Raw genomic sequence first — 27,582 nt, 5'->3', positions numbered from 1 at the left:
AATGAAGTAAATATTCTCTTTGCATCTTTACAGGAGAGATTACTGGGTATCAAAAGCTCTGGTTTTAGCATGTCAGCAAAATCTGGTTCCAAGTGCTTAGACAGTTGCTTTCTCCAGTTCAATTCTTTGACCTGATTTAAAACTTTAGCAGCTAGCATTTACTGCTTAATATTTTTATTTGATTTAAATAATGTTAATATGTTATGGGAAATTTATGTCTTACCATAAGTTACCATAATTTCAAAATAAATTTTAAATGGGGTTATTTTTAAAAAGAAATATATTTAAATTAAAAACATCTGATTTTTTTAAACAACTATACAATCATCACATTTTTGTATTGTGTTGTGTTTTCTTTTTAAATCCATGCATTGTTCTGATAAGAAGAATCATTATTCAATAGCAGAAAGGAAATCTGTAACAGTTTAACATCATATTAACAGTTTCTGCATAAGAGGACAGACAAGAGGAGGGGTTGGTAATAAATCACTTCTCACATAGGCTGGGTTTTCCCTTCTAAACAGTACGTACCCAGTTCTGATCCATTGAAGTCAATGTGACTCTTACCATTGACTTAGGATCAAGCCTTAAGTCACTAAAATAAAAAAATGGATAAAGTGCTGGGGGAGAAAATAAAGACAATGTGCAATGATCGAAACTAATGCTTCTGTTTTTTTAATGAGAGATCTAGCTGCTATCGCTCCTTGAAAAGATTATTTAATATACCGTGTTTTTTTTTAAAAGGATGAAAATGAAATGTAATAATAACACTTAGCATATAAATAGCACTTAACATCTTCCAAGCACATTTGTAAATAGTAATTAGGGCCCCAATCTTATTTCCATTATAAGTTCAATAATTTTGCCATTTACTTCCCTGTGGGTCAGATTAGATTGTTAATCATTCTGTCTTGGAGTTGTCCAGGAATTTAAGTATATGCTTAACTTTAAACATGCCCCTTTGTGGAATTACTTACATGATCAGAGTTAGGCATATGCTTAAGTAGATAGCTGATAGAAAGCCTTAGGAAAATGTTAATATTTTCAGTTTACAAATAAGGTAATTGAGACAGTGTTGTTAAAGGGACACGGTATACTTCAAATGTAATCAGTCGCTTAAGGTTTGAATTAAAAGTAGTTCAAAATGCCATTCCTGCCTAAATCATCCTGCCAGTGTGGGGGTTTTTTGTAATCACGCTTTCCTGTTTTTTAAAATGTTCTTCTCTCCTCTGTGGCTGTATGACAAACCTCTCTACAAATAGGAATGGTGAAACTGAGTATGTGAAGAGTGCTGTCAAATGTACAAAAAAAGCAAGTGGGAAAAATAAATCTTTGCTCTAATTCAGTTGTAAGCAGCCTGAAGCCCAGGGACCACATGTGGCCCATTGGGGTTCTATATGTGGTCCATGAGACATTTTGTTTTCTGTTACCCACACGCAGGGTTGCCAGCTTCTGCTGGTTTCCGTCCATAGATGTTTTTTTCCTCCCTTCCGGTATTACTAAAGTGACATGCACGTAAAGCGAGGGCTTGTGAAGGGAGGTGCATGCTGATTGCACACAGTATAGACTGCGAGAGCTGTACGCTCCCTTTGCTTTAAATCAAAGCACTGCTATGGTTCAGATGGCACAGCCTGCAAATTTTAGGTACACAAGGACATTTAGCAAAACTACCCTGTCCTGGGAGACCATCTTGGTTACAAAACTTTTGCGGCCCCCTGAGATGAAGGAGGGCCACTCATGCAGCCCATTCACTAGCCTAGGTTGCCCATCACTGCTCTTATCTCTTTCCTTTACAGTGATTTTAAGTGTTACTTATAGCAATAGCAGGTAACAATTGTTCAGAAGGAGTGTGATACTTGAGTTGATGTGTCTATATAAGAGTCTGATCCAGAATGCACATGCCTAATTGTGAACACATGACTCATCCCAATGAAGTCAATGTGAGTGTTCCTGTGCTTAAGTGCTTTGCTGAATTAGGGGCATAGTGCCTGGCACCTGGCTGGAGTGGCACCAGTATCTTCCCTAAGCCCACAAAGGGAGCTGGAAATAGAACTCCAGAGTTGTTGGCTCCTGGTCTGATGGCAAGATAGTAGACCACAGATAAAACTAGTGCATTATTGCAGGCATACGCAAGGGTGAACCATTACCTTTCTTCTCCCCTGTAAAGGGCACAAAGTCTTCCCTGTCTTTGTGTTCCAGTGCTTGTTTCTCCAAGTACGAAAGGAGTCGATCTCTGTCAAAAGGGCCCGTGGCAGCTTTACTGGTCTGGTCTTTTTGTCGGAAGCCCGCTGGCAAAAGTGAATTCTACCAAAATGAGATGCAAATACAGAATCATAAAAATGTTGGTCTGGGAGTGACCTCCAGAAGTCATTAAGTATCACGACAGCATGTTACTATTAAAACATAGAAATCTGGGGGCAGGTTTTGGCATAGCTCCACTGACATAATTTGAGCTATGCTGATTTACACTAGCTAGAGAATCTGGCCTCTGATGAAGAAGCTTTGGGTACATGGCATTTTGTAGAATCAGGGAATCACAGAAATGTAGGGCCTGAAGTGCTTCTTGAGAATTGATCAAATTCAGACCACTTCACTCAAGCTGGGTCTGTTAACCCTAAACCATCCCTGACAATCCAACCAGCTCTTAAAAACCACTAATTTCTGGGATTCCATAATTACTCTTGGATGCCTACTCTAGAGCTGAACTATCCTTATAGTTAGAAAGCTTTTCCTAATTTCTTACTTAAATCTCCTTTGCTGCAGATCAAACGTATTACTACTTGTCCTACCTTCAGTGGACATCAAGAACAATTGATCACTATCCTCCTATAACAACCCTTTACATATTTATCAAGACCCTCTGGCTTTGTCTACACTTCAGGGTTTTTGCACAAAAAGCTTTTTTTGCAGAAGAGATCTTCTGCAAAAACTTCTTGTGCAAAAGCGTGTCCACACTTCAAAAGCACATTGCACAAGAGAACGTTCACACTGAATGGATGCTCTTGCACAAGAAAGTTCTGATGGCCATTCACAGAATGGCCATCAGAGCACCTGTTCTTTTTCTGATAGGCTCTTTTTGCGCATTAAACCCCTGTGGAGTGTCCACACTTGCCTTTTTGTTCAAGAGCTGTAGCACAAAACGGAGTTATTCCTCATGGGGAAAGGAATAACTCTACTGGCAAAAGCCCTCTGTCCTGTGAATTTACTGTTGTTTTTTGCGCAAAAATGTGCTTGAGGTGTGAATGCTCCACCAGTTTTTGCACAAGAACCTTGCTGTATAGACATAGCCTCTCTGTCTCCTTTTCTCCTAAACATGCCTCAATTTCTTACCCTTTCCTCATAGGTCAAGTTTGTTTCACCAACCTATCCATATCTTTTCTGAAGCGTGGTACCCAGAACTGGACACATTATTCCAGTTGAGGCCTCCTCAGTGCCAAGTACAGCCGGACAGTTACCTCCCATGTCCTACACCCAACACACTTCTTAATACAACTTAAAACATTAGCCTTTTTCAAAATTGCATCACGCTGTTGACTCATATTCAATTCGTGATCCACTATAACCCCTGGACACTTTTTATCAGTCCAGTCTAGTTGTGTCTTTGATTTCTTCCCCTCCTAATTGTATTTATCGAATTTCATCTTGTTGATTTCAGATCAGTTCTTGAAGGGCTTGTCTGCACTGCCACTACATTGTGCTGTAACTTTCCCCCTAAGCAAACACCCCCTAAGCAAAGCAAGTTAAAGCACTATAAAGCACCAGTGTAAATAGGCTCCCAGTGCTGGGAGCTATGCACCTCATGGAGGGGGTTTACCTGGAATTCTGGAAGAGCTATCTCCCAGTGCTAGTGCTGCATTAAAGTGCTGCTGCAAATCTTAATTTGTCAGAGTTGTTCTGAATTCTTTTCCTGTACCCCAATGTGTGTGCAATTCCTCTCAGATGGGCATCATCCGCAAATTTCTTTTAGATGCATTCTCTCCACTCCATTATACAAGTATGAATGAAAATCCAGATCCAGCACTGACTACTGAAGGACTCCTCTAGATATGTCCTCCCAGTTTGACAGTGAACCTCTGGTAAGTATTTCTTGAGTGCAGTCTTTCAACCATTTGTGCACTCACCTTGTAGTAATTTCATATAAACTGCATTCCCCTTGTTTGCCTATAAGAGTGTCATGTGCGAGGACTGCATCAAAGGCCTTACTGAACTCAAGATCTATCACATCTACTGTTACCCTCTGACCATTAGGCTAGTAATCCTGTCAAAGAAGGAAATTAGGCTGGTTTGGATTTGGCATGATTTGCAAATATATGCTGAATATTCCTCATCACCCCATTATCTTGTAAGTGCTCACAAACTGATTATACAAATATGTCATCATTCTCTCTACAATGTTCTAAATTTAATCTCCACTAGAGGGTACTTTCTTTTTTAAGTGGAGCTAATATTTATTAGCATAATATTCTTCAGGGGCAAATAATGTGCAGCCGTGTATTGACTAGTTGTGACTATTAAAATGACATTTTCAAGTACTCTTAGGGTATGTCTACACTACCCCCCTAATTCGAACTAGGGGGGGTAATGTAGTCATACGGAGTTGCAAATGAAGCCCGGGATTTGAATTTCCCGGGCTTCATTTGCATAAAGCCGGCCGGCGCCATTTTTAAATGCCGGCTAGGTCAGACCCCGTGCCGCGCGGCTACACGCGGCACGGACTAGCTAGTTCGGATAGGAAGCCTAATCCGAACTAGCTAGTCCGTGTCGTGTGTAGCAGCGTGGCACGGGGTCCGACCTAGCCGGCATTTAAAAATGGCGCCGGCCGGCTTTATGTAAATGAAGCCCGGGAAATTCAAATCCCGGGCTTCATTTGCAACTCCGTATGACTACATTACCCCCCCTAGTTCGAACTAGGGGGGTAGTGTAGACATACCCCCAGTCAAATGTCTCCTACCCTTATTATCTGTGTTTTTACAGTAGTACTAAAGGACCAAGCTGGCAGTCAAATTAAATAGGACAGGTTAACCTCCCTCTCTTTATCTTCTCTTCTTGGTGACTCTCTTTCCAATTCTCCCCTCTTTTTGTTGTTGTTGTTGCTGTTCTTTTCTATTGCTACTCCTGTTTCTCCATTCCCTCCCTACCTTTTATCCCAGTATAGATGACTAAAAGTCTAAAATTGAGTATACAGAAAGTACTTTCTGGAAAATATACTTGGTCACTTCATTACACATCTCTAATCTTCAGATAGAATGCTATGAAACTGGAAATTAATAACCTCTTTTTCATCGTTATTTTCCCTCCAGTTTAGGAAATAAAATAATTTCTACTGGCCAGGAAGCTGTGTTGACTGGTGGTTTGCTAGCAGTATGGAATGTCCTTGAATAATTATAATGTCCTTGAAAGTACTTTCAATTTCCATTCCATTCTATGTTGTATCGTTTAGTCTCTTGGAACAAGTATTTCTTTTGGTGAAAACTAGAAACGGAGTGCTATAAACTTAAACTGCTAGGTCAATTTGAAATATAGTGCAAGCTTCCCAACAACAGACATATCTGTAACTTTGACCCCATCTTTTTTTAAGTGAAAGGTAAATCTTTTTTTTTTTGCCAGGGCACAGGTTTTTAAGCATACTGTGAATGCCATTTCCAAGTCTGCAACACTAACATGTTTTCTTTATGTAGGATAGGGTGGATGTATAGTTGACTGGAGATGATTAAAGTTTGGCTCAGTCAAGTCTTGGCAAAGCAAATTTTCCTCACTTAAAACTATGTATGTTGAAAATACAGAGTCAATATATTTCAATAGTTCAAAAGAATGGGATCTTCACAAACAGATGATGATGATTTGATACAGTGGAACCTACCAGCCCCAACAAAAAAAGCCTCATTAGGCTAGGCACGGTATAAATATATATTAACAGAATCTCTGTCCTCAAGGATTTACTGTCTAAAAAGAGAAAGTCTGTCACAAAAATTTGCCCTATGTCAGACTGACTTGCCCTATATCAGTGGCAGAGCAGGAAATAGATCCAAGGTCTCAGAGTTCCTTGTTTGGTGCCTTATCCTTTAGAACACATCGCCTGTCATGTACCGGGAATATAATCATCAGCCTCTTTTGAAACATCAGTTCTGTTCATGTCCCTCTACCTACCTCAGGGTCAAGATCATCAAGAACATGTTCCAACTGTTTCAGCTCTTCCTCTGACAGTTTGCTGAGAATTTCATCTTCATTGATATTCTTATATTTTTCTAACTCCTTCCGGAATGGCAGCGACATGGCTCCTGCAGCACGGCTCACTTAATGCTTTCAACCATCCAGGAGGCAATTTTGCTTGTGTTCCACTCACTGTTAAGAATAAGCAATTGTCAGTGTCTCCATTTACATTAGCCACCTACAGCAATGACTTTACATTTTAAAATTCAAAAAAGGGAACAGGATAAGGCTACATCTACACTTGAAGCTAAAAGTGTGTTTCCAGCTCAAGCAAACATTCGTGGCAGCTCTCACCAAACTAGCGTGCTGAACACAATATTGTAGCTCTGTGGTACCCAGGAGTAACTACGGGATCTGGGTGGGCTTGTACTCTGGATGGGCTAGCCCACACAGTCATTCACCACTGCCTGGACTACCACAGCTACATTACTATTTTTAGCACACTAGCTTGATGAGCAAGTGCAAACATGTCTACTTGAGCTGGGAATCACACTTCTAACTGCAGGTGTGGCCGAAGAGAGAGAACATCACCATGCCAGCCTATGCAGCAAGTATCCTAAGAACACGAATAAATTTAGGACATTCTCTCCTGCAGCTCAGGGGCTATGCATGTGCATTATCTAAGGGAAGCTTTGGGCCTCACAAATTAGAGAACAGAGATTATCTTTCACCTGGAAGATTAGACTTCTACAGAAAAAGAAGCATCTGCTTTGTTCTCCTGGCTGAAAGAACAATATAGTGAGTGTCATGTGACAATGGTAAAGAGTCACTTTCTTCTTACACTAAACAAGGAACTTTGTTAGAATAAGGGAAGCAATATTGTCCAAAAAGCTAGTCTGTCTCATTGACACTTCATTGTAGAGTTTCTGTCTACGAACTTTCCCACCTTATTCTGCCTTGGTTCCTGACAGGTTTTAAGAAACAGTTCACATCTCCTTGCTGTAATGTAAGCAGCTTTCTGGCCCCCTAGTTTATAGTCTTATTTTAGACTTCTCTGCTGTCTTCATGACAAATGGCAACACTTTCAGCAAAACAAGAAATCCTGCTAAGGGAAATTGCCAATTTTAACTTAAAACATCATTTCTGAATAAGTTCACTTCATGTGCGTCTCTAAACATTTAGACTATGGTGACGAAAACAGTAAGTCCTAACCATTTCGTGAACCTTGTGTTTTTAAAGCTCAACTGGTGTTAATTTTCAGATGATACACAGCTGTTCAATAATGAAAACAAGTCATTTTATTACCATGTTACCACAACTAATAAGAAAATTCTCCTATGATTTGTTTGTGGTGGCTCCCTGCCTCTGTTCATTCCCTTCTTTCTAGCCCTAGTAACATGGCTCACCATACTGCATAAAAGCTGAAGAAGAAGCAATCCTGCTCCTTAGAGAAGCAGGACTTCTGATGTATGAAACAGTTAGTGGCAGAGTCCAATATATAATCCAAGACTCCCAGATCCCTGCAGTACCTATTAGAATTCATTGCCTCCCAAATTGAAATACAGGCAGTCCCCGGGTTACGTACAAGATAGGGACTGTAGGTTTGTTCTTAAGTTGAATCTGTATGTAAGTCGGAACTGGCGTCCAGATTCAGCCGCTGCTGAAACTGATCAGTTTCAACAGCGGCTGAATCTGGACGCCAGCTCTGACTTACATACAGATTCAACTTAAGAACCCCAGGCATCCCCAAGTCAGCTGCTGCTGAAACTGATCAGCGGCTGATTCCAGGAAGCCCGGGGCAGGGGCTTCCTGTAGTCAGCCACTGGTCAGTTTCAGAAGCGGCTGACTTGGGGACGCCTGGGGCAGAGCAGCTGGGGTGCTGCTGGGTTGGTCCAATAGCGCCACCGCTCCTCGGCACTACTGGACCAACCCAGCAGCACCCAAGCTGCTCTGCCCCAGGCGTCCTGATTCAGCCGCTGCTGAAACTGACCAGCAGTGGCTGAATCAGGACGCCTGGGGCAGAGCAGCTGGGGTGCTGCCGGGTTGGTCCAGTAGCGCCCAGAGCGGCGCTACGGGGCCAACCGGCAGCGCCCCAGCTGCTGTACCACAGGCGTCCGGAGCAAAGCCGCGGAGCACGGGGGCAGCGGGACAGCCCAGACGTGCCGTGGCTGTCCTGCTGCCCTTGGGCTCCGTGGCTTTGCTCTGCTTTGCTCCCCGTCTCCCTGGTCTGCAGACCAGGGGAACTGGGAGCAAAGCGGCGGAACACGCGGACAGCGGACAGCCCAGACGCATCTGGGCTGTCCGCTGCCCGCGTGCTCCGCTGCTTTGCTTCCTCTCCCTGGTCTGCTGGAGTCCAGGGAGACGGCCCCATTCGTAACTGCGGATCCGACATAAGTCGGATCCGCGTAACTCGGGGACTGCCTGTATATACTAGCTGTGTAGATTACAGATCAGATTCTGAATGTACAAAATTCAGAGTTATGGTCAGTCAACTGGCATTTACTCATGAGATTTATAAAGATGAATCTTGTAGCCTTTGTGCAATTTTACATGAAAATTTGCACAGTGATTTTTGTGCAGTTCCTGCGAATGCATGTACAAAGTTGACATTTGTGTGAGTAAATGCATATGTAGGCAGGGCCCAATTAGTGTGCACAGACTTCGGGAGTTTCAGTCTTTACAGTTTTGTGCCCTGAAGACATAAGAAAATAATGATCCGTACAGAAACATTTATGCACAAAGTTGATAGGATAACTATAATATTGAATTTTCTGGACAAGATCCTCAGGTATTCTAAACTGGCAAAACTCCATTGACTTGAAACAAGTTTACACCAGCTGTGGGTCTGGTCCTTTCTTTTTTTTTTTCATTCAAAATCCTAACCAAATAATTCATTTAATTCTAATCACACTCTTGTAAACTAAAAACTGAATGAGAGAATTTATAACCAAAATAGAAAAGTACATGACAGAAAAATAAACAAGTTCAGTATGTATTTTAAATACTTCTCTTTTGGCTATGGATCCAGTTTCTGAATTGAAATCAATTGTCCTCATGCCAGAGGAGACTAATTTATAGGACAGGTTACAGATTTGAAAACATCAGAATTATATAAATGTCACATCTGGAGGATGGAACTTTTAAAAATAAAATCAGGCAAATCATTAAAATATGAATATAATTAGGTTATCATTCTGTCATATGAAAGATAACTTTTTAATTATACTCCAGCCTCCACTGCAATGTAAAAATATCATAAAGTGAGTCCTGGTTTACACAGTATAACCAGACACATTTTTAGTGCTCCTTTAGGAGATTTAGCAATCTTCTGACATGTCACAACATTTTGATAGTTGTAAAAGTGTCTTTGTTATCAAAACACAATACAGATAATGAGTATTAGATAAGTTTGTGCAAAAATAGCTCCCCAATGGGTTTACTGAAATCATTTGCTTTTCTTCCTTTGTTTTTGCTGTGAAATTCAGCACTACCGTTACAAAATCCTAAGTGATTCATATTGTAATCCAAATCACCTTTTAGATAATTAAAGTATTTTAAATAAATGTGCCAAATATACTATATTTGTAGATTTACCCGGTATTGCTCGGGTCTGTAATTCAGGAATTCCATCAAATATATCTTTTTCTTCATCCCTATAAACTCCCCTCCTTTGCTATGTTTTAACAAAAAAGGACTGTATCAATCTCGTTTTCAATAACATTTTCTCCTAGTTTTCAAATCTTAAGCATTGATTTAGCTATGCCAAAACAGAGAACTACTCCAAATTTCTCCATTTTATCTCTTTTTTTCTAAGGTTTATTGAGAAGCAAGCCTATTCCAGGTTCTGTCTCATCTTGGTTCAGTCTCTTTCAACATTCGCTGGTTTATGTCAATTTTGAGGACCGAACCTGTTTTGGTGTCTCTGTCTCATTTCTGTTTGTTTTTCTGAGAAGCAATCTCAATCCAGGCACATCTCATTTTCCTGGCACAACCAAACCCTTACTTTGCTTTAAGTTATGATAAGAAGAATCTGTATGCTGAATTTGGTGGTCCTAGTTCTTACCATTTAGGAGGAGTTCTTGATCAAACAGACAAACTCTCTAAAATATACAGTAAATTTAAACTGTTGAGTCAAGCTCAGATGCATCACTGCTCCTCTGTTACATTCTCCTGTGTATGCATAGACTTCAAGAAGCCTTCTAAAAGTTTCTTTGATTAAACTCATTAAACTCCTAGTGCTATATCTAGCAGTCATTAATTGGGATGAAAAATGTCTTTAAGAAGATTACAGCTTTTAAAAAATGTATTTAGTGGTTTAAAGGCTGATTTCATTAGAGTTTAATCATGTCCCTGGGAAAGAGAGTTGTAATCCAGAGGTTAGCATGTTTTATCAAATAGGATTGGGCAACTGATCGCTTTGAGGATCACAACCACTTACAACTGTTAAAGGCTTCTGTCATTCTGGGTAGCAACATCTGAACCTCAGAATGGGCTGGATTTGGTGACCCTTATTCATGGTGGTAAAGATTTAGCATCTTTGTTGATAGACTCAGCCAAGAATATAATTAAACCTCATCACCACCTACAACTCATCAACACAACTATCTGCAGTCTACCACAACACATCTACATAGCCACCTCTCACCAAAGGAGGCTGTCCATCCACCTCAGGATTGAGGTGCATTGGCAAGACAAGGAGAAGCAGTCAATGTCAGAATCTACATTCTAAGCATAAATACAACATGTTAGTCTACAAGATTATCGGCCTAGCACTTTTCACCAGCCTCAATTCAGCACTTTCTTAAATCCATCTCTGTTAGACAGAACTTAAACACGTACTTAACTTCAGGTGGGACTTAAGCATATGCTTTAATGTGCAGTTCTCAATAAAGATGCTTTCCTGAATCAGGACCTGAACTAGCACATTATTTCACAGGTTTATTTTTTTAGATACTAAATCACCTGGACATGCCTAACCTGTTGAACAATTCCTACTAGTATTTTAGTTTTTGTGGATGTGATTACATTTTCTTCCATTTTAACAATTCAATTAGCTGTGGAGTCATATTATTTGTTTTACAAATAGAAAAACATATTCTCAGCTCTTATAATAGATTAGAGAAGTTAATAAATATAGTAAATATCTTGTAATAACTTTTTTGATTTTAAAAGGGTATGTAAAATTACTTTGGGATCTAACCTCCAAAATGTTTGTTTCTAATGAAAACCTTTAATTCTGTGTTCTAGTGAGTAATGACCATGTAACTGTATTTATTTTTTAATATGTCATTGACCCTCCTAGTCAAGGCAGTCATAGGTTAATTATGCAAGGGAGAAAGGGAAGAATTCAAGGAGCTAGATTTGGGTTTTATTTTGAATATATTGGTGAAAATCATCATTCATGTTAAGTAGTGGTTTGGTCTAAATCTTCCTGACAGGGTCAAGTCAAAGGGCTACAGTAGAGTGGCCCTGTTGGAATCCAGGAAGTGGGTGGGCCCAGAGCTAAAGGACCCTCCCCCAGTCTACAGGAAGGATCCACTGAATCTAGGAAACTAATTGATTACTTGGGACAAATAAAAAGAAAACAGGAGCAGGCATGATGTTCAAAAGAAGGGAACTGGAAGGGGACACCAAGCAGAGAGCCTCAGACAGTGACCACTGTTGCTCAAAAGCATCAGGGAAGCCCGTGGGCACCACCCAGAGGAACTCCACTCTGATGCGTGAACAGATAAAGGAACGGAAACATACATAAGAGCAGTAGAAGGGAAGTATACAAGCCCTAGATTAAAAAGATCCCTGTTCCAAGACAAACTAACAGGGGCTAATCCAAAACCAGCAGGAACTTGTCAGAATCAATCAAGGCAATTAGCTCAATTAAAACATCTGGAGCCAATTAGGAGGTTTCCCATCAGTGAGGCAGGCTAATCAGGACACTTAGGGCACGTCTACACATCAGAGCTAAAGCTGAACTACGCTACACAACCTGAGCTACATCAATTGCGTAGTTTAAATCGAAATAGCTTATTTCGGCTTTTGGTGCAGTCTACACAGCAGGAAGTCAGAGAAAGAGCACTCTTCCTTTGACTTCCCTTACACCTCGTAAAATGAGGGTTACAGGAGCCAGAGTAAGAAGTCTTCCAGTTCACCATTATGTTGACATTATGTCAAAATAACCACTTGTAGTGTAGACATGGATTGTTATTTCAGATTTACATTCGTTATTCCAAAAATAACACTGTTGTGTAGATGTACCCTTAGAGCCAATGAAGAACCAATTGAAACTAGTTAAAAAGGACTCTTCTTCTGTAAGCTCATGGCATGCAAATAGCTGGGGAGAGAAGGCGCTGTGGAAGGTCTGGGAGGAGCAAGTGCAAGTAAGTACCAGGAAGAAGAGCCTGTGGTAAGAAAGGTGCTGGGAAGGGCCATGGGGAAGTGGCCCAGGGAACTGTAGCTGTCACACAGCTGATATTGAAGACAGGCAGGCAGCTGCCATCAGAGGGTCCATGGCCTGGAACCTGGAGTAGAGGGCAGGCTTGGATTTGTCTTCTTCCCCACTCTCTATTCAGCATAGGAGAAGAACTAATTTTGGTAAAGCTGTCTGTTCTGCCCCGAATCATTTGGAGGGGATGCAGTGACTATGCAGTTTGGTCTCCTCTCTTTTCTCCTTGATGGCCAATGAGGTGGGTGGCTCAACAAACGACAAGCTGACACCCTAGAGAAAGTGTCTAAACTGAGGGCTGCCATGAGCCTTTGAGGAGAGCAATCTGCCTGAATGCACAACTCACCACAGCAGAAGAGGAGCTTTGTCACAATAGGTTCTTAAATTGAGCACATCACAGTAGTGTTTGGGCATCTTCCATTACTGCATTAAGGGACATGATTCCCTTCAGTCACATGTGATTTCTTCTTTCATCTTCCCTATGGGGGAGAACTGTGTGGAGTGTATTGTTTTAGTAAGATGGGTTGTTTGATTTTGATAGTCCTTACTTCCTGTGAGAGTTCATTCCGCAATCTCAGACAGTGCCCAAGAAAATTCTGTTTCCTGCATAGATGAGTTTTTTCCCTTCTTATAGAAAATAATGTTGTGTCAGAAGAGTGTGTTGTTGACCGTGATCCTCATCCAAGAGCTTTAGCCATAGCAGAGGACAGGTATGACGTGTTTGCAATAGCCAGTGTTGCTGAAGAAATATGCTGTAATGTTCAATAAGTTGAATAGTCACTTTGCACCCAACTTTCTCTGCAAACAATTTTAGGTGGCAGAGAAGGTCCCCCACATCTAGAGGGTTTTAACCCATAGTTCTTCAAGGGCTTGACCTTGAAAGGTGCTCAGACGCTTCTGAAGCCAGTGGGAGTTGATGGTGCTCATAACCTTAAGGGGTTGATCAGTCCCTTGCAGGGTTAAAGCCTAAATGACTCTCAAATGAAGCAGTTAAATCATGGTTCAAACATTAATTAATTAATTTCCATTCATTCCTGTTTTAGAAATGGGGAAACTAAGACACAGAGAAGTTAAGCGATCTTCTCTACATCAGTCAGCAAAATTGGAAATTGAATTCAGGAAAGCTGACCTTCATTCTCATGGAGTAACTACTAAGAAGCCACACTGTATCTTTATTCTGTTAATGCCCTACATTTTCTGCACTCCTCCATTCTCACTTTAAATTGGAGAGGGCTCAGACAAGAGTCGCACAAATGATAAAAGAATTGGAAAATCCATTCTATAGTGATAGACTGAAGGAGCTTAATCTATGTAGCTTAATCTTCTGTTTGTTAAAGGGTGACTTAATCACATTTTATAAATATTTCCATGAGAAACAACTAATTGATAATGGACTCTTAGGGCTCCGTGCACAGAGCTGCTTGGCTGGAGATGGGGCACATTTTCCTCAGTGACATCAGCAGCTTCCTGCTGAGGACAGAGCAGCAAGTCTCTCCCAGCTGGTAGGGAGGGGACATGTCCTCATGGGCTGGGCAAGACTCACTGCTCTTTCCCAAGCAGGGAGCTGCTGCTGCTGCCACCGAGGAAGAAGTGTCCCTCCCCCAGCCAGGCAGCTCTGTGCACGGAGCCCTAAGCCCCTGCCTAGGCGGGGTTCATTAAGCAGCTGTGGAGCTGTGCTGCCACGCAGTTTAGAGAGAATCTTGCTCTTCAGTCAGTCAAACAAAGGCAAAACAAGATCCAGTGGATGGAAGCTGAAATTAGGTAAATTAGGACTAGAAATAAGGTACACACGTTTAACCATTATGTTAATTAACCACTGGAACAATTTATCAAGCATTGTGGTAGATTCTCCATCACTAGTAATTTTTAAATCAAGATTGGATGTTTTTCAAAAGGATATGTTCAAGTTCAAACAAATTATAACACAAGCCATAGAAGTTCCATTAATTAAACATGACAGACTAGATGATCACAGTGGTCCAGTCAGGCTTTATAATTATGAAAAATATTTTTAAAAGATGATGTAGTGAACCTGCTCTTGCCATTTAAACTGAAAAGGAAAAATTACAATTTCAAAGAAGTCCACATAATGTCAAGATGTAATTGTTAAGCATAATTAGTAACAAGCAAACAATTGCAGTCAGTATAATTGAATTTATCACCACAACCTATAGCAGACTATAAATTGATCAGACATAATAAAGAGAACCACTTTGTTTCCAGTAGATACTTTCATGTCTCAAAATAGTTATGAATAAAGTTAACATTACTTTAAAAAAATTAAATCTAAATTATTCTATGACTTTGTGGGAAACCTCTTGTACATCAAAGGGAGGGGATCCATTGATGTTTCATCTTCTTTCTTTCATTCCCCAGTGACTGTCTTTCATCTTATATGGATCAAAGAAAGCATGCATTTGATTTCTATAGATAGCTAGACTCACATGGATACCTTTGCAATTTACGAGGGGTAGGTTTTTTTTATCAAGGCCCTGATCCAACTCTCATTAAAGTAAATGGGATGACTTTCATTTGACTTTAATGGGAGCTGTGAAGCCCTACATAAAGAAACTAATTGTCATGTAAATTGCAAAGTAACAGATGCATTACCAGGATGCAAATTGGCTTCATGGTTATGGAATGGAGTGTCTGACCTCTAAATGTTTAGCCTAAAACTCCAGTCGTAGTCTAACATTACCACAAATAACTCTCCAAGTTCTACTGGCAGTAGGCAGAACTAAAATAATTGCTAGGAAGATAATGAGGAGTCAGATTTATTAGGGCATACGCTTTCGTGGGTAAAACCCACAGGATTCCTCATTGTTTCTGCAGATACAGACTAACATGGCTACCCCTTTGAGACTTTTCACCGTGCTAGGAAGATAATGTAAGCTAACATTACACTTACTCTAAGAGGGAAAAAAACCCTCTATTTTAAAGAGACACAGTTTTCGTCAAACACATTTTAAACATAGCAATGGAAATTTTCATGCCATGATTCAGAGACAAAACCAGGAACCCTTTGTTATTTTTTACATGAAATTTTAACATGTTTTCAATGCTAGGATTTCAGTTCTTACTAATATTGAATACCTAACAAGTTAGCATGTTCATATTGTAATAAATTAGTCAAATAAAAAACAATGCTTCATAGACCTGATTTGCAAGACCAGAGATTGTCTATATTCATGCATATTAGTTCTAATTTGTCAGGATGGGGAGACGATCCATGTATATTATGAGGTCAGTATTACACATTTGGATAACTTTCAACACCTGCTCTGAAATTAGAGCTTGATGCAGGGATATATGTAAACTCAGCTTGAACTCTAAAACATCCACCTGAATTTTCAGATAGGGAAGGAATTAGCCCAATGTGATTATTTTTTCTATAAATGTAGCAGTTGAGCAAAGCGACACTTATTCATTTACTAAAAGCTCTCCAAAACAGAAGCCAGTTATTTTATGGCAGCGCAAAGAAGCCCTCTTCAATGAACATACATTGAGGGAATACCCATTTTAAAGCAATACCTGATAAATCAGTTTTGAGACTGGAAAAACCAATCTGGGGAAAAATAGGTTATATAACATTATTTATCATTTGATCAGTGTCAGTACTGTGCTCATGCCGTACAAGACAACTAAAAAGGCACCTGTGTCCTGAGGAACTTGCATTCTAAGGGCCTGATCCTCCTGCAAATCCTTACATACTTGCTTAGTTTTTGACAAGTAGTCCTGTTCATGTCAGTGGAATTACTTGAGTCTGAAAGGAGGTCCAGAATAAGACAAATCACACTGGAAGAGACAGAGGAAAGTATCAATATAGATTCCTTAATTTGCAGATTACTAGGAAGCTTTTTGCAGAACTGGAAGAAAACAGGAGACAAGCAGAGGATCCTGGAGGATCAATCCCCACTGCTCTCAGAAAAGATGGTGAAGCTAACAAAGTTAGTATAATATTATGTATAATGCTGAATTATTCATTCACTTATTGTAATATATTCTGGTCATGGAGGCCTTGATTAAAAAGATATCTCATACAATAAACCTTCTCTTTTTTCCTTTTGGTGCTTTTTTAAGGTTTTCTTTCATTTTCTTTCTCTGTGCTTTTTTATTGTTGCGGCAGGATCTATTGCTAAAGGCATTTTTGATAATACAGAGGAAAAAAGTGTAGGTCTTTTTAACACTTCGCCGTAAACCAGTCACATACGTCTCTCACAGGCTGGGCCAAATGGTTCCATTTTGACCCCTCTGAGGTTTCAGAAATCTTCCTGGTTCAAAACCAAGGCACAACTTTGTATTGCTGAAAGAGATCTCTGTTGTTTCTCTCCCTTTTACTCAAGGTTTTTAAAACTAATCTCAGTCCAGCTTTCAATGTTTACATTTAACATTTATCAAAATAAGGACATTTATTTGGAAAAAGCAATTAGAATTCAATTTAGAATTCTCAATACATCGCGTTTTCAACAACCTGATTTTCAGAGCTGTTTTTGGAGACCAAAGAGACACTCTGTCCAGGACTGGGCTAACTACTGTATATACTTAGGAGAGCTCCATTTGCTGGATGACTGTGGAACAATTATCCCAGTTTCACTGCACATGTTTGTGTTGCAAGAATACTCTTAATCATAATGGATCCAATCACATTTATTAGGTCCAGTCCAGTATGTATGTAACTGTAATTTGTTCCACCTGTTTTTTCATACTCTTGTTCATCAGCCTGAAAGTATTCAAAGAAAGTAAGGAATGTTTCTAATCTTTCAAGCATGGCAGCATTCATAAAAGGAACATCAACGAGTATTACTGAAGTAGTTTAAAATATATTAGTTTTCTGGTCCTTGGGACAGAGTACTTGGTGTTTCTGTGAATCAATATTTTCATTTTTAAGCATGTAGCTTTCATTCATTTTACAAATTCCTGAAAATTTCTCAGGTCTGACCATAAAAATCAACCTTTTTTTACCTTTCAAAATTTGAAAAATCCTGTTGAATTATTTCCTTTCAAAGTGCATGTGTCCTTCTCCCAAAGCAATGTCTTACACTGTACATAGTTTTATTCTTTCTTTAAAGAATGGTAGCAAAAGTGTTTGTGGGGGGGTTAACATGCTGGAAAAACAATTTCTAGAGAATAGTTATGAGTTGTTCATAGTCAAGCTGGAAGAGCATATAAAATGGTGTCCCTCAGGGGTCTAATTCTATTCACTATCTTCATTGATTATATGACTAATAGCATGTAGAATACAATTATAAAATTTGCAGACAATACCAAGCTGGGAGGGGTTGCAAGTGATTTAGAGTATAGGATTAAAATTGAAAATAATCTGGACAAACTGGAGAAATGCTCTGAAATAAACGGGATAAAATTCAATAAGGGCAAGGGCCAAGTCCTCCACTTAGGAAGGAACAATCAGGTGCACACATACAAAATGGGAAATGACTGCTTAGAAAGGAGTACTGCAGAAAGGGATCTAGGTGTCAAGCTAAATATGAGTTTACCCTGTGATGCTGTTGCTAAAAAAGCAAACATCATTCTGAGATGGATTAGCAGGATTGTTGTAAGTAAGAAACAAAAAGTATTGCTTCCACTCAGGCCCAGCCTTAGGGCAAGGCAAGCAAAGTGCCCTGTGCCTGCCTGCACCCAGCTGCCCACCTGCTCTCACTGACCTGACTGGGAGCCGTCCAGCCACGTGGTGAAGCCAACCACAACATGCCGCCTTGGGCCCCGCAAACTCTTTGGCTGGGCCTGCTTCCACTCTACTCCACACTAACTAGGCCGCTTCTAGAGTATTGTGTCCAATTCTGGGCGCTACATTTCAGGAAAGATGTGGACAAATTGGAGCAAATCCAGAAAAAAAAGGCAACAAAAATGATTGAAGGGCTAGAAAACATGACCTCAGAGGAAAGATTGAAAACCCTGGATTTGTTTAATCTGGAAAAAAGAGAATCTGAGAAGGGACATAACAGTCTTCAAGAATACAGTAGTTTGTTACTAGGAGGGGGGGAAATTGTTTTTTAGCCTCTGAGAACAGAATAAGATGCAATGGGCTTAAATTGCACCAAAAGAAATGTAGGTTGGACATTAGGAAATATCTTTCCAACTGTCTAGGTAGCTGGGTATTGGAATAAATTGCCTAGGGAGATTATGGAATCTCCATCATTGGAGATTTATAAGAGCAGGTTAGATGAACACCTGCCAGGGATGATCTAGAAATAACTACGTCCTACCTTGAGTCTAGGGGACTGGATTGGACTAGATGATCTCTTGAGATCCTTTCCAGTCCTTCAACTCTATGATTCACACCATGTGCATTATAGGAACCTTGTTGTTATAGGACTTTGGAGACCTCATGTTTTCTGAGGTTAATAGCTTCTGTTTTAACAGTCTGGACAATGCTGTAGCACCATCAAAAACTAAAAACTGCTTATATCATAGCACGTGGTCTGCAGACATAGCATAGTATGAAAGGATTATAATATGACAGGAAAAATGTGATTAACAGTAATATTCTTACGCAGTCTAGTTAAAGACAGTCTTGGAAGAACAAGTCTTGAATGACTGTAAATTCTTGTATTACAGCTGGTCCCCGACTTACGACCATTTGCAGTTACAACCGAAGCTATTGTAAATGGTAGACCCCGAGCTACGAACGCGATCTGCACTTACGAACAATGCGGTCGCATGTATCTCTATGGAGTCCGACTTACGACAAACCGAGTTACGACCAATTGCTTGGTCCGTAACCAGTTCATAAGTCGGGAAGAGACTGTAGTTTCTAAACTCTTCCATTCAGAGGCCCTGCCTCCTCAGTATTGTAAAACATATGATATGCTATGAGATGCTGTAAAATAAAACAATTCAGTTATAATAAAGAATTTTAAAGGGCTTATTTTATTCAATAATTAGATCTAAGGAAACCAACTGGATGGGATCTCCAAAAACAAATGACATATGCACACTCAAAAAAAAAATCAACAGGTTGATCAGAATCACAAAAGTGATATAGCACTGTCTATTTGCCTAAAGCTAATAGTGTGGAATCCAATTAACAAGGTGGGGATAGTAATCATATAATCATATGTTCATTTCAAAACAATGAATTCAAGGCTTCACCATTTCCTTCTTCAACTGAGCTGTACTAAATTGCTCAGTTTATCTTGTTCCCTTGATCTGAAACAAATGTCAATACTGAGTTTTGCATTTGAAAGTGCCTTCAACTGCCCTGTGTTCCAAGGTGAAGCTCCCAAACACGCCTATGCTATTTAAAATGGTTGTGAACAGAGAAACTCTGTATGCAGTATATTATAGACTTCAGGAAATGAAAAATGGGAGAGGGGGGTGGACACCAAAATATTAGGAGATTTTCTGTCACCAATTTTTATATACTCCGAAATCAGAAAAAAACATTATTTTAATTTCTGCTGTACATTGCTAACTCTGAACCTATGTCTACACTACAGAGTTTTTTCAGAAAAATGGCTGTTTTTCCAAAAAAACTTCACTTATGTCCACACTGCAATTGTATTCTTTCAAAAAAAATTGAAAGGACAGAGGAATTTTTCTGACATTGGTAAACCTCTTTCTACAAGAAAGAAGTCTTTCTCCAAAAGAGCTCGTTCAGAAAAAGGCGTGTGTGGACGGGGAAGAGGGAGTTCTTTCGAAAGAAGAGGAAAGAGGAAAAAGCAAAGGTGCCCTAGTGGACATGCCATCCATAGTAATCACAGCTTAAATGCGAGATAGCGTCCACACTGAATGGACGCTATCTTTCGAAAAAGCAGATCACTTTTTTGATGTGCTTTGGCAGTGTGGATGCTCTCTTTCAAAATAAGTTTTTGCAGAAGATCTCTTCTGGAATAGCTTCTTCCGAAAGAAGCCTGCAGTCTAGACGTAGTCTGAGACTGTGTTTATTAAACCAAGCACTTGGTGCAACTGTAGGATTTAAATGGGTAGATCTTTACTTGTTTGAGTTTATTTCTCTCTCAATGATTAAAGGGAAACCACCCAGACTTCATCCCTTTGGGATTTACCATGATGAGATGATGATCAAAGTACCAAGAATGGTTATTTTGATGGCAAAAATCCTTTAGATTCCACATGTGTTTGTTTATCCCTGACAAACCTTGGCTGTCAGAAATACCACAGAGAAATCAGAACTACCTAAAACATGAGTCCTACAGTAACTGTCACAAATCCCAACAGGTTTGATTGTGCACAGTCCTGAGGAGTGACTCACAGTGTCATGTGATGGTGGCTTTTTATAATGTGAATGCCTGTTCCATAGCAACTGGACTAAAGTCACTCCCTATTTCACATGGGCCACCAAACATAGCAATACCTGCTATAACAAGCTAAGACCTTTCAGTCCCTGCTAGTCTGTACTTTGATTTGAACTATTCTAGTCAATTTATACCATTTCTTACACTTCATTCATCACTGAAATACTTGTAATCCGTAGAAGAAAAACTCATGTCCAGTTACCAATCTTCCAAATTCCAACTGTGTTGTAAAAAGAATTATAATATGCAATCAGACTTACCCCAATTCTAAGCTAGCATGTGCATCAGATATTAGCAGCTTTTAAAACAAGAACTGTCAAAAATTATAAGCCAGATTCTTCTCCTCTTATCTATCACAATTATATGAACCTGATTATCACAGCACTCATACAGCATCTTACGTTCTTCAATGTATTTATTCTCACAATGTGACTGTCACATGGAGAAATGCTTTTGTCTCTGTTTTGCAGATGAAGCACAGAGAGAGATGAAGGCCAGGTGTACGCTACACCCGGAAGGTACGCAACTCAAGCTATGTAAATAACGTAGCTGGAGTTGGTTTAACTTAAGCCAAGCTTGGTGTCATCTTCACGGTGGGAGGTCGACAGGAGCAAATACTCCCATTGGCTTCCTTTATTCCTTGCAACTGCAAGGAGCACCAGTGTTGACCGGAGGCACCCTCAGCATTCGATTTAGTGTTTCTAAACTACACCCACTAAATCAAATGCTAGAATATCTATTTCCAGCGTATAACTACAAACGCGGCCAAAGAGTCTTGCTGTCACACAGGCAGTTTGTGGCAGAGCAGGAAACATCTTCCGAGTCGTTGGCAAATGTCCTACCCATTGGATCATTCATTCTTCCTTTCATTGAGAAGCACCTTGTTCCATGAGTAGCCTTAGTAATTACATAATAATTATTTAGTAATAAACCATCTTGTTAGTCTTTAAAGTGCTACATAGTCCTGTATTTTGTTTCAGCTACACCAGACTAACACAGCTACATTTCTATCACTTAGTAATTACAGTGGGCCTACTCATTCACCAAGATGTTTCTCAATCTGAGAGGTGAACAGACCCTGAACTAAAAACTGGGCTGTAAATAATACTTGGTCAGTGTCATGGTCATAGGATTTTTAAAATAGCAAATTTCATTATTTCAGCTGTTCAAAGCTGAAATGTCATGGTGTTATAACTTTAGGAGTCCTGAGTTGGAGGGGTGGAGGGGTTGTGGTGCTGCTACCCTTACTTCTGTGCTTCTCCAGGCAGCTGCATAGCCATCAGTAATAGACTGCTGAAAAGCAACAACATCTGGCTTGGATTTCAGCTTTGAAATCAAAGCCACCACCAGCAACACTGAAATAAGGATGGCATGGTATGGTGTTGCCTCCCTTATCTTCCACACTGCTTCCTGCAGAGCTGGGGTCTGTCAGCAGCTGTCCCTCTCTGGCTGCCCAGCTCTGAAGGTAGCAACACAGAAGTATGGCATGGTACGGTATTGCCACCCATATTTCTGCACTGCAGCTGATGAGATACTGCCTTCAGAGCTGGGAAAGCAGCACTCAGCTCTTAAGGCAGCACAGAAGAAAGGGTGACAAGACCACAACCAGTATTCCCTATAAACTGTGTGCTTGGGTGGCTGCCCAAGAAAGATTCAAATGCTGCCCAGATGATTGGCAGAGCACCTACAGCTGCCAGCATGCATTTCTACTGATGGTGAACATCCACCCATGGCTCGGTGCACATAACAAAATTCATTCTGTACATCGATGGAAAAAATTAGAGAGAACATTGACCAAGACGCCCCTAAAATAACCTTACAATCCCCTGCAACTAACTCCCCAACTTGAGAAACGCTGGTCTCCCTCATGAAATCTGTATACTGTACGGTAAAAACACACAAAAGACCAGATGTCATGGGGTAAGGGTTACCAAATTTCATGGTCTGTGACATGGTTTTCATGGCTATTAATTTGGTAGGGCGCTATCTCTAAATATACATTGCTGTTAGCAGAAAAGTGATCACTGTGATAATTATCTGAGCATTTCCCCCCAAAATCGTGTTTCCTCTATGCTATCCTTTCTCATTATGTGATTTTGTTCATTTTAGGTGCTAACCAGCTAATAGATACCATCTGTGATGTGTACAGCTTGATAACTGTAGCAATAAATAGCATGAGAAACTCTATATTGAAATACACATAATACTTTTAAATTTTATAACAGATGACTCAGACAGGAGAAGTGTTGGAACAGATAGGACTGTGGATTTTTTTCCCATGTCGGTAACATTAATGTGAAAATATATCTTAATAATATTATAATTATTGTTCTACTCTCACTGACCATAAAGAGCAATGCCTGTTTGCTCAGGACTATGCCTTGATTCCCCTGCCTTATAATTACAGTTGTCACACTTCTGGGTCCAGCTGCTTCTGGAGATAATTATGCTAAAACAAATGAACAAATATTCTTGTATAATTTGTCTTTTATAAGCCAGGGTAACACAATAAAATGTAGATCAAACTCTACCATTAAACAGAAACGATGGCAGCATTGCTTCACATACAGAGGCATGATCTGTGTACTGGATAAAGAGTACCAGTTAACCTCCATCAGAGACCCCCCCATATGCAATTGTATCTGATGAGGATAGTTACCTGATTCTTTTCAGCCTAAAACCCAGGCAAGCCACCTGAACCTCAAGTCAGAAGGATCGCCTGACACAGGGAAGCATGGAATCAAGTGACAATAAATCTGACTGCATATTTGCTTACAGTTTCTGCAAACAGCTTGCAAAAGGTAAGTATCAGTGGAACTTCTCGGTTGTGTCTACACTGGGCCACTTCTTCCGGAAAATCAGCCGCTTTTCCGGAATAAGCTGCGAGCTGTCTACACTGGCCCTTGAATTTCCGGAAAAGCAACGATGCTCTACTGTACAAAATCAGCCACTATTCCGGAAAAACTATTCTGCTCCCGCTCGGGCATAAGTCCTTATTCCGGAACACTGTTCCGGAAAAGGCCAGTGTAGACAGCCCAGTAGTCTTTTCCGGAAAAAAGCCCCGATGGTGAAAATGGCGATCGGGGCTCTTTCCCGGAAAAGTGCGTCTACATTGGCCACCGACGCTTTTCCGGAAAAAGGGCTTTTCCGGAAAAGCAGCCTGCCAGTGTAGACGCTCCTTTTCTGGAAAAACTGAAAACGGAATAGTATTCCGTTTTAAGCATTTCTGGAAATTCATGCCAGTGTAGACACAGCCCTCTAGTTCAGCACTCTCACTCTGGCAACATCCGTGGTCCAGCATGTTAGCTGGATGTCCATCTATTATGAGTGTTGCTAAGTATCCTGCAGTCCCCTAAAGTTTACAACTACCAGTCTTGACTCCCAGCATTCTGTGCTGTTGTTAAGCTCTAATTTACCCCTAAGCATCTTCTAAGAGCTCAGTAACCAGCAGAAGTGCTGGTAATGCTGCTAGACAATATTGATCTCCTGTGACTCAGCAAATTCTCTGGTTTAGCATCAGTCAGGTCCCAAAGGTGCCAGACTAGAGAAGTTCAACCTATAAACAAAGATCCATAGAGTTTGGTGAGAACTGTAAAATAGTGAAAATGAAAAATGATTATTTGGAAGAGGAGTTGAGCACATATGTGGCACCATTTACGGAGAACTCTGAGGAAGTTCAGAGGAATCTAACCAAGCTAGGCAAATGGACAACGTAATAGTAGATACAAATTTGTGTTGGAAAAAACAAGTAATTCACAGTACAAGGAATTATTTTAACTACTCAAATACCTGACTGGCTTCCTAATTAACTGTAAATCATGATGAACAGGTCAATGGAGACCTCTTGTCAATGTGCACTTGTGCAGCAGCAATCAAAAAAGCAAACATCATGTTAGGATGCAAATAGTTGGAGAATAACACTGAAACTATTATAATGTCATTATCTGAATTAGTGATACGTTCCCAGTTGAATCATGTGTTCATTTTCCTGGTCACTATATCTCAAAAAGCAGAAATAAAGGACAGTCACAGACGACTGATGGAAACAGCCTCAGGCAAGGGAAAACTTTCATATGATGAGACAATGAAAAGACTACAACTGTCTGCCTTAGATACAGTAAACAATGTCATTGTAGAGAGGTCTTTTATCATTTTTTTAAAATAAAATGACCATCCCTGCACAAAGTATGCTGAAGATAGTGTTACCACTTGCAATATATGATATTTAACATACAATAATTTTGTCCAGTTGTATCTGATACCCATAAATTTAACAATTTTGATAATGCATAGTTACTTGAATGTATTAAGTGATTCAAGGTACCAGGTTCAAGATCACCACATGAATCTCAACAGTTTTAGACTACAGTCCATACTTAGCGATATTTCTTAGATCCTTCTACATGTATTTATTGTTCCATAGTACATATTATCTCTGACAACAAGAGCTTTTGCTTTTTAAGATTCCATGGATGGCAAACAAAATTTTGACTCAGCAAAGCATATACTAAAGGCTTATCTCCACAGCAGAGCTAAACTCAAAATAAGTTACACAATTTGAGCTATGCTAATTGTGTAGCTTAAAACAAAATAGCTTACTTTGACTTTTGGCGATGTCTACACAGCAGTTATTTCAAAATAGCGCACTCTTCTCCTAACTTCCCTTATTCCTCATGAAATTAGGTTTACAGAAGTCAGAGTAAGAAGCCTGTTATTTCAAATCTTGCTGTATAGACATGCACTACGTTATTCTGAAATAATGCTGCTGTGTAGACACAGCCTAAGGGAATTTTGTTATCATACAATGACACTCAGTCTAGAACACATGTTGTGCTCTCTAATGTCAGTATGGAGATTGTGAGGACGCGCATTCCTTCATCAAACACTTAGAAATGTCATTGAAACAATAACACATCACTGAGTCCTCTCTTTAAATACATATGTTCTTGATTGTTCCAAGTCAGGTTACCAGATTTAAAGACAGTCTATTAGTCTGCTATTTACTACATGTGAAAGGAATTGAGCATCAAGGAGAAGCAGAAATATTCTCACTTACAGGAAAACTTCACCGTGTTTTCATATTTTAACATTGTTTACTCTGTTTTCTAAAGTACTGAGTACCTGCAATAGAAGCAGGGAGGAAATTTAAATATGTTTTTATTTTTAAAACAACCCTTTAATAATAATACATTTCTACTTATTCTACCTGCATTTTTAAAGGAAGGACATTCCGCAGCCTGATTTGAACTTTCACTTTTTAAAATTAACCGCTTAAATCAGACATTCTAATTTTAAAGCATCACATTGTATTGTGAAAATGTATTTGCAGGTGATCGGGGGTGGACTTCAAAAAACAAGGCATTGCAATGTTCATTGTACCAAATCCGCTGCTCCACCATTACACCAAGGTAGGAGTCCCTGTAAGGTCCTTTAATTGTGCAAGCTGACCGGCGCTCCCCCGCGTTATTTTATAACACACACACACCCCACACACACCCGCACGACACAGTTCCGCAGTGCAATCTGCCGAGCCGGTCGGTGGCGATCACACCCATGCAGTCTCCTCCAGGCGCTGGAGCTCAGCTAGAGCATCCCGAGAGACAGCACCGCCCAGCTGGCTCGTGCACCCCAGGGCGCTGCACGACACCCCCTTGCCGCCCCCGCGCGGCAGCCGGAGCAGGGCTTCCCCCGGGATGCGGGGAGGCAGATGCTCAGCCAGGCAGCGCGCGGGGAGGGACCGCACCAGGGAGCGCATCCATCCCTGCCCGGGAGGGGGAGGCAGCGCGCCCGCGGCACTGGGCGGAGGATGGCCGGCTTACCCCACGGCGGTCTGTCTGCCTGTCACCTGCCCGGGCTGTGCAGCCCGCCGCCCGGCCGTCAGTCCGTCCGCCCGCGCCAGCCCTCCCCAAAACAGCGCTGTCAACAGGCGGGTCGCTCCCAGCCAGGCGGCTGCGCAACCTCAATCCCAGCGCCGAGTGCTGAGCACGCTGGGACTCGTAGTTCAGGGATGCAAAGGATGCTCCGAGATGCCCCGGAGGTCCTAGTACCGGGGGTCTGGGTAGCCTCCGGCCTCCCTGCCCCTTCAGTTCCCAAGCAGCAGCATCCTCCCTCCACCACCTCAGGGCGGGGGGCGGGGGGCGGGGACCCTCCCCACCCGCACCTCACGCTGTATCCACTCCCCCTCCAACACTCAGTGTAGGCATCCTCCCCATCTCCATAGACTCACAGAATACTAGAACTGGAAGGGATATTGAGAAGTCATCAAGTCCCCTGCCCTAACAGCAGGACCAAGCACCCTTCCATGGTGCCCAACCACTGTAGTGAACTAGCCACACTCAACCAGCCAAATAACCACATTGTTCAAGCCAATTAGTCACACTCAACCAGCCAAATAACCACATTGTTCAAGCCAATTAGTCACACTCAACCAGCCAAATACCATATGTGGCTATTGGCTAGAGTGTTGGACACCATGGATAGCTTGTCCCTGATAGATGTCTGTCTAACCTACTCTTATATATCACCAGTGATGGAGATTCCACAACCTCTCCAGGCAATTTATTCCAGTCTTTCACAACCCTGACAGTTAGGACATTTTTCCTAATTTCCAGCCTAACCCTCTCTTGCTGCAATTTGAGCCCATTGCTTCTTGTCCGTTCATCAGAGGCAAAGAACAATTTCTCACCCTCCTCCTTGTAATACTCTTTTAGATACTTGAAA

At 40.8% G+C, this 27,582-nt stretch overlaps 1 protein-coding gene across 1 annotated transcript in view; it reads right to left on the bottom strand.

Annotated features, from left to right (window-relative positions):
* Positions 1-26,835, bottom strand: part of LOC102444523 (tropomodulin-2) — a 66,386-nt gene extending 39,551 nt beyond the window's left edge. Inside the window, exons 1-3 of the mRNA XM_006118509.5 lie at positions 26,682-26,835; positions 6,148-6,342; positions 2,148-2,304 (exon numbers count right to left, since the gene is read on the bottom strand). Of these exons, the coding sequence (XP_006118571.3) occupies positions 2,148-2,304; positions 6,148-6,273 (283 nt within the window). The 5' untranslated portion in view covers positions 6,274-6,342; positions 26,682-26,835. The remainder of the gene's footprint in view (positions 1-2,147; positions 2,305-6,147; positions 6,343-26,681) is intronic.
* Positions 26,836-27,582: the final 747 nt, after the last annotated feature.

This window comes from Pelodiscus sinensis, chromosome 14 (genome assembly GCF_052426305.1).
Source record: "Pelodiscus sinensis isolate ZL-2025 chromosome 14, ASM5242630v1, whole genome shotgun sequence".
In the NCBI taxonomy this organism is placed as follows: domain Eukaryota; kingdom Metazoa; phylum Chordata; order Testudines; family Trionychidae; genus Pelodiscus; species Pelodiscus sinensis.
This window is presented reverse-complemented; position numbering and strand designations above follow the sequence as displayed.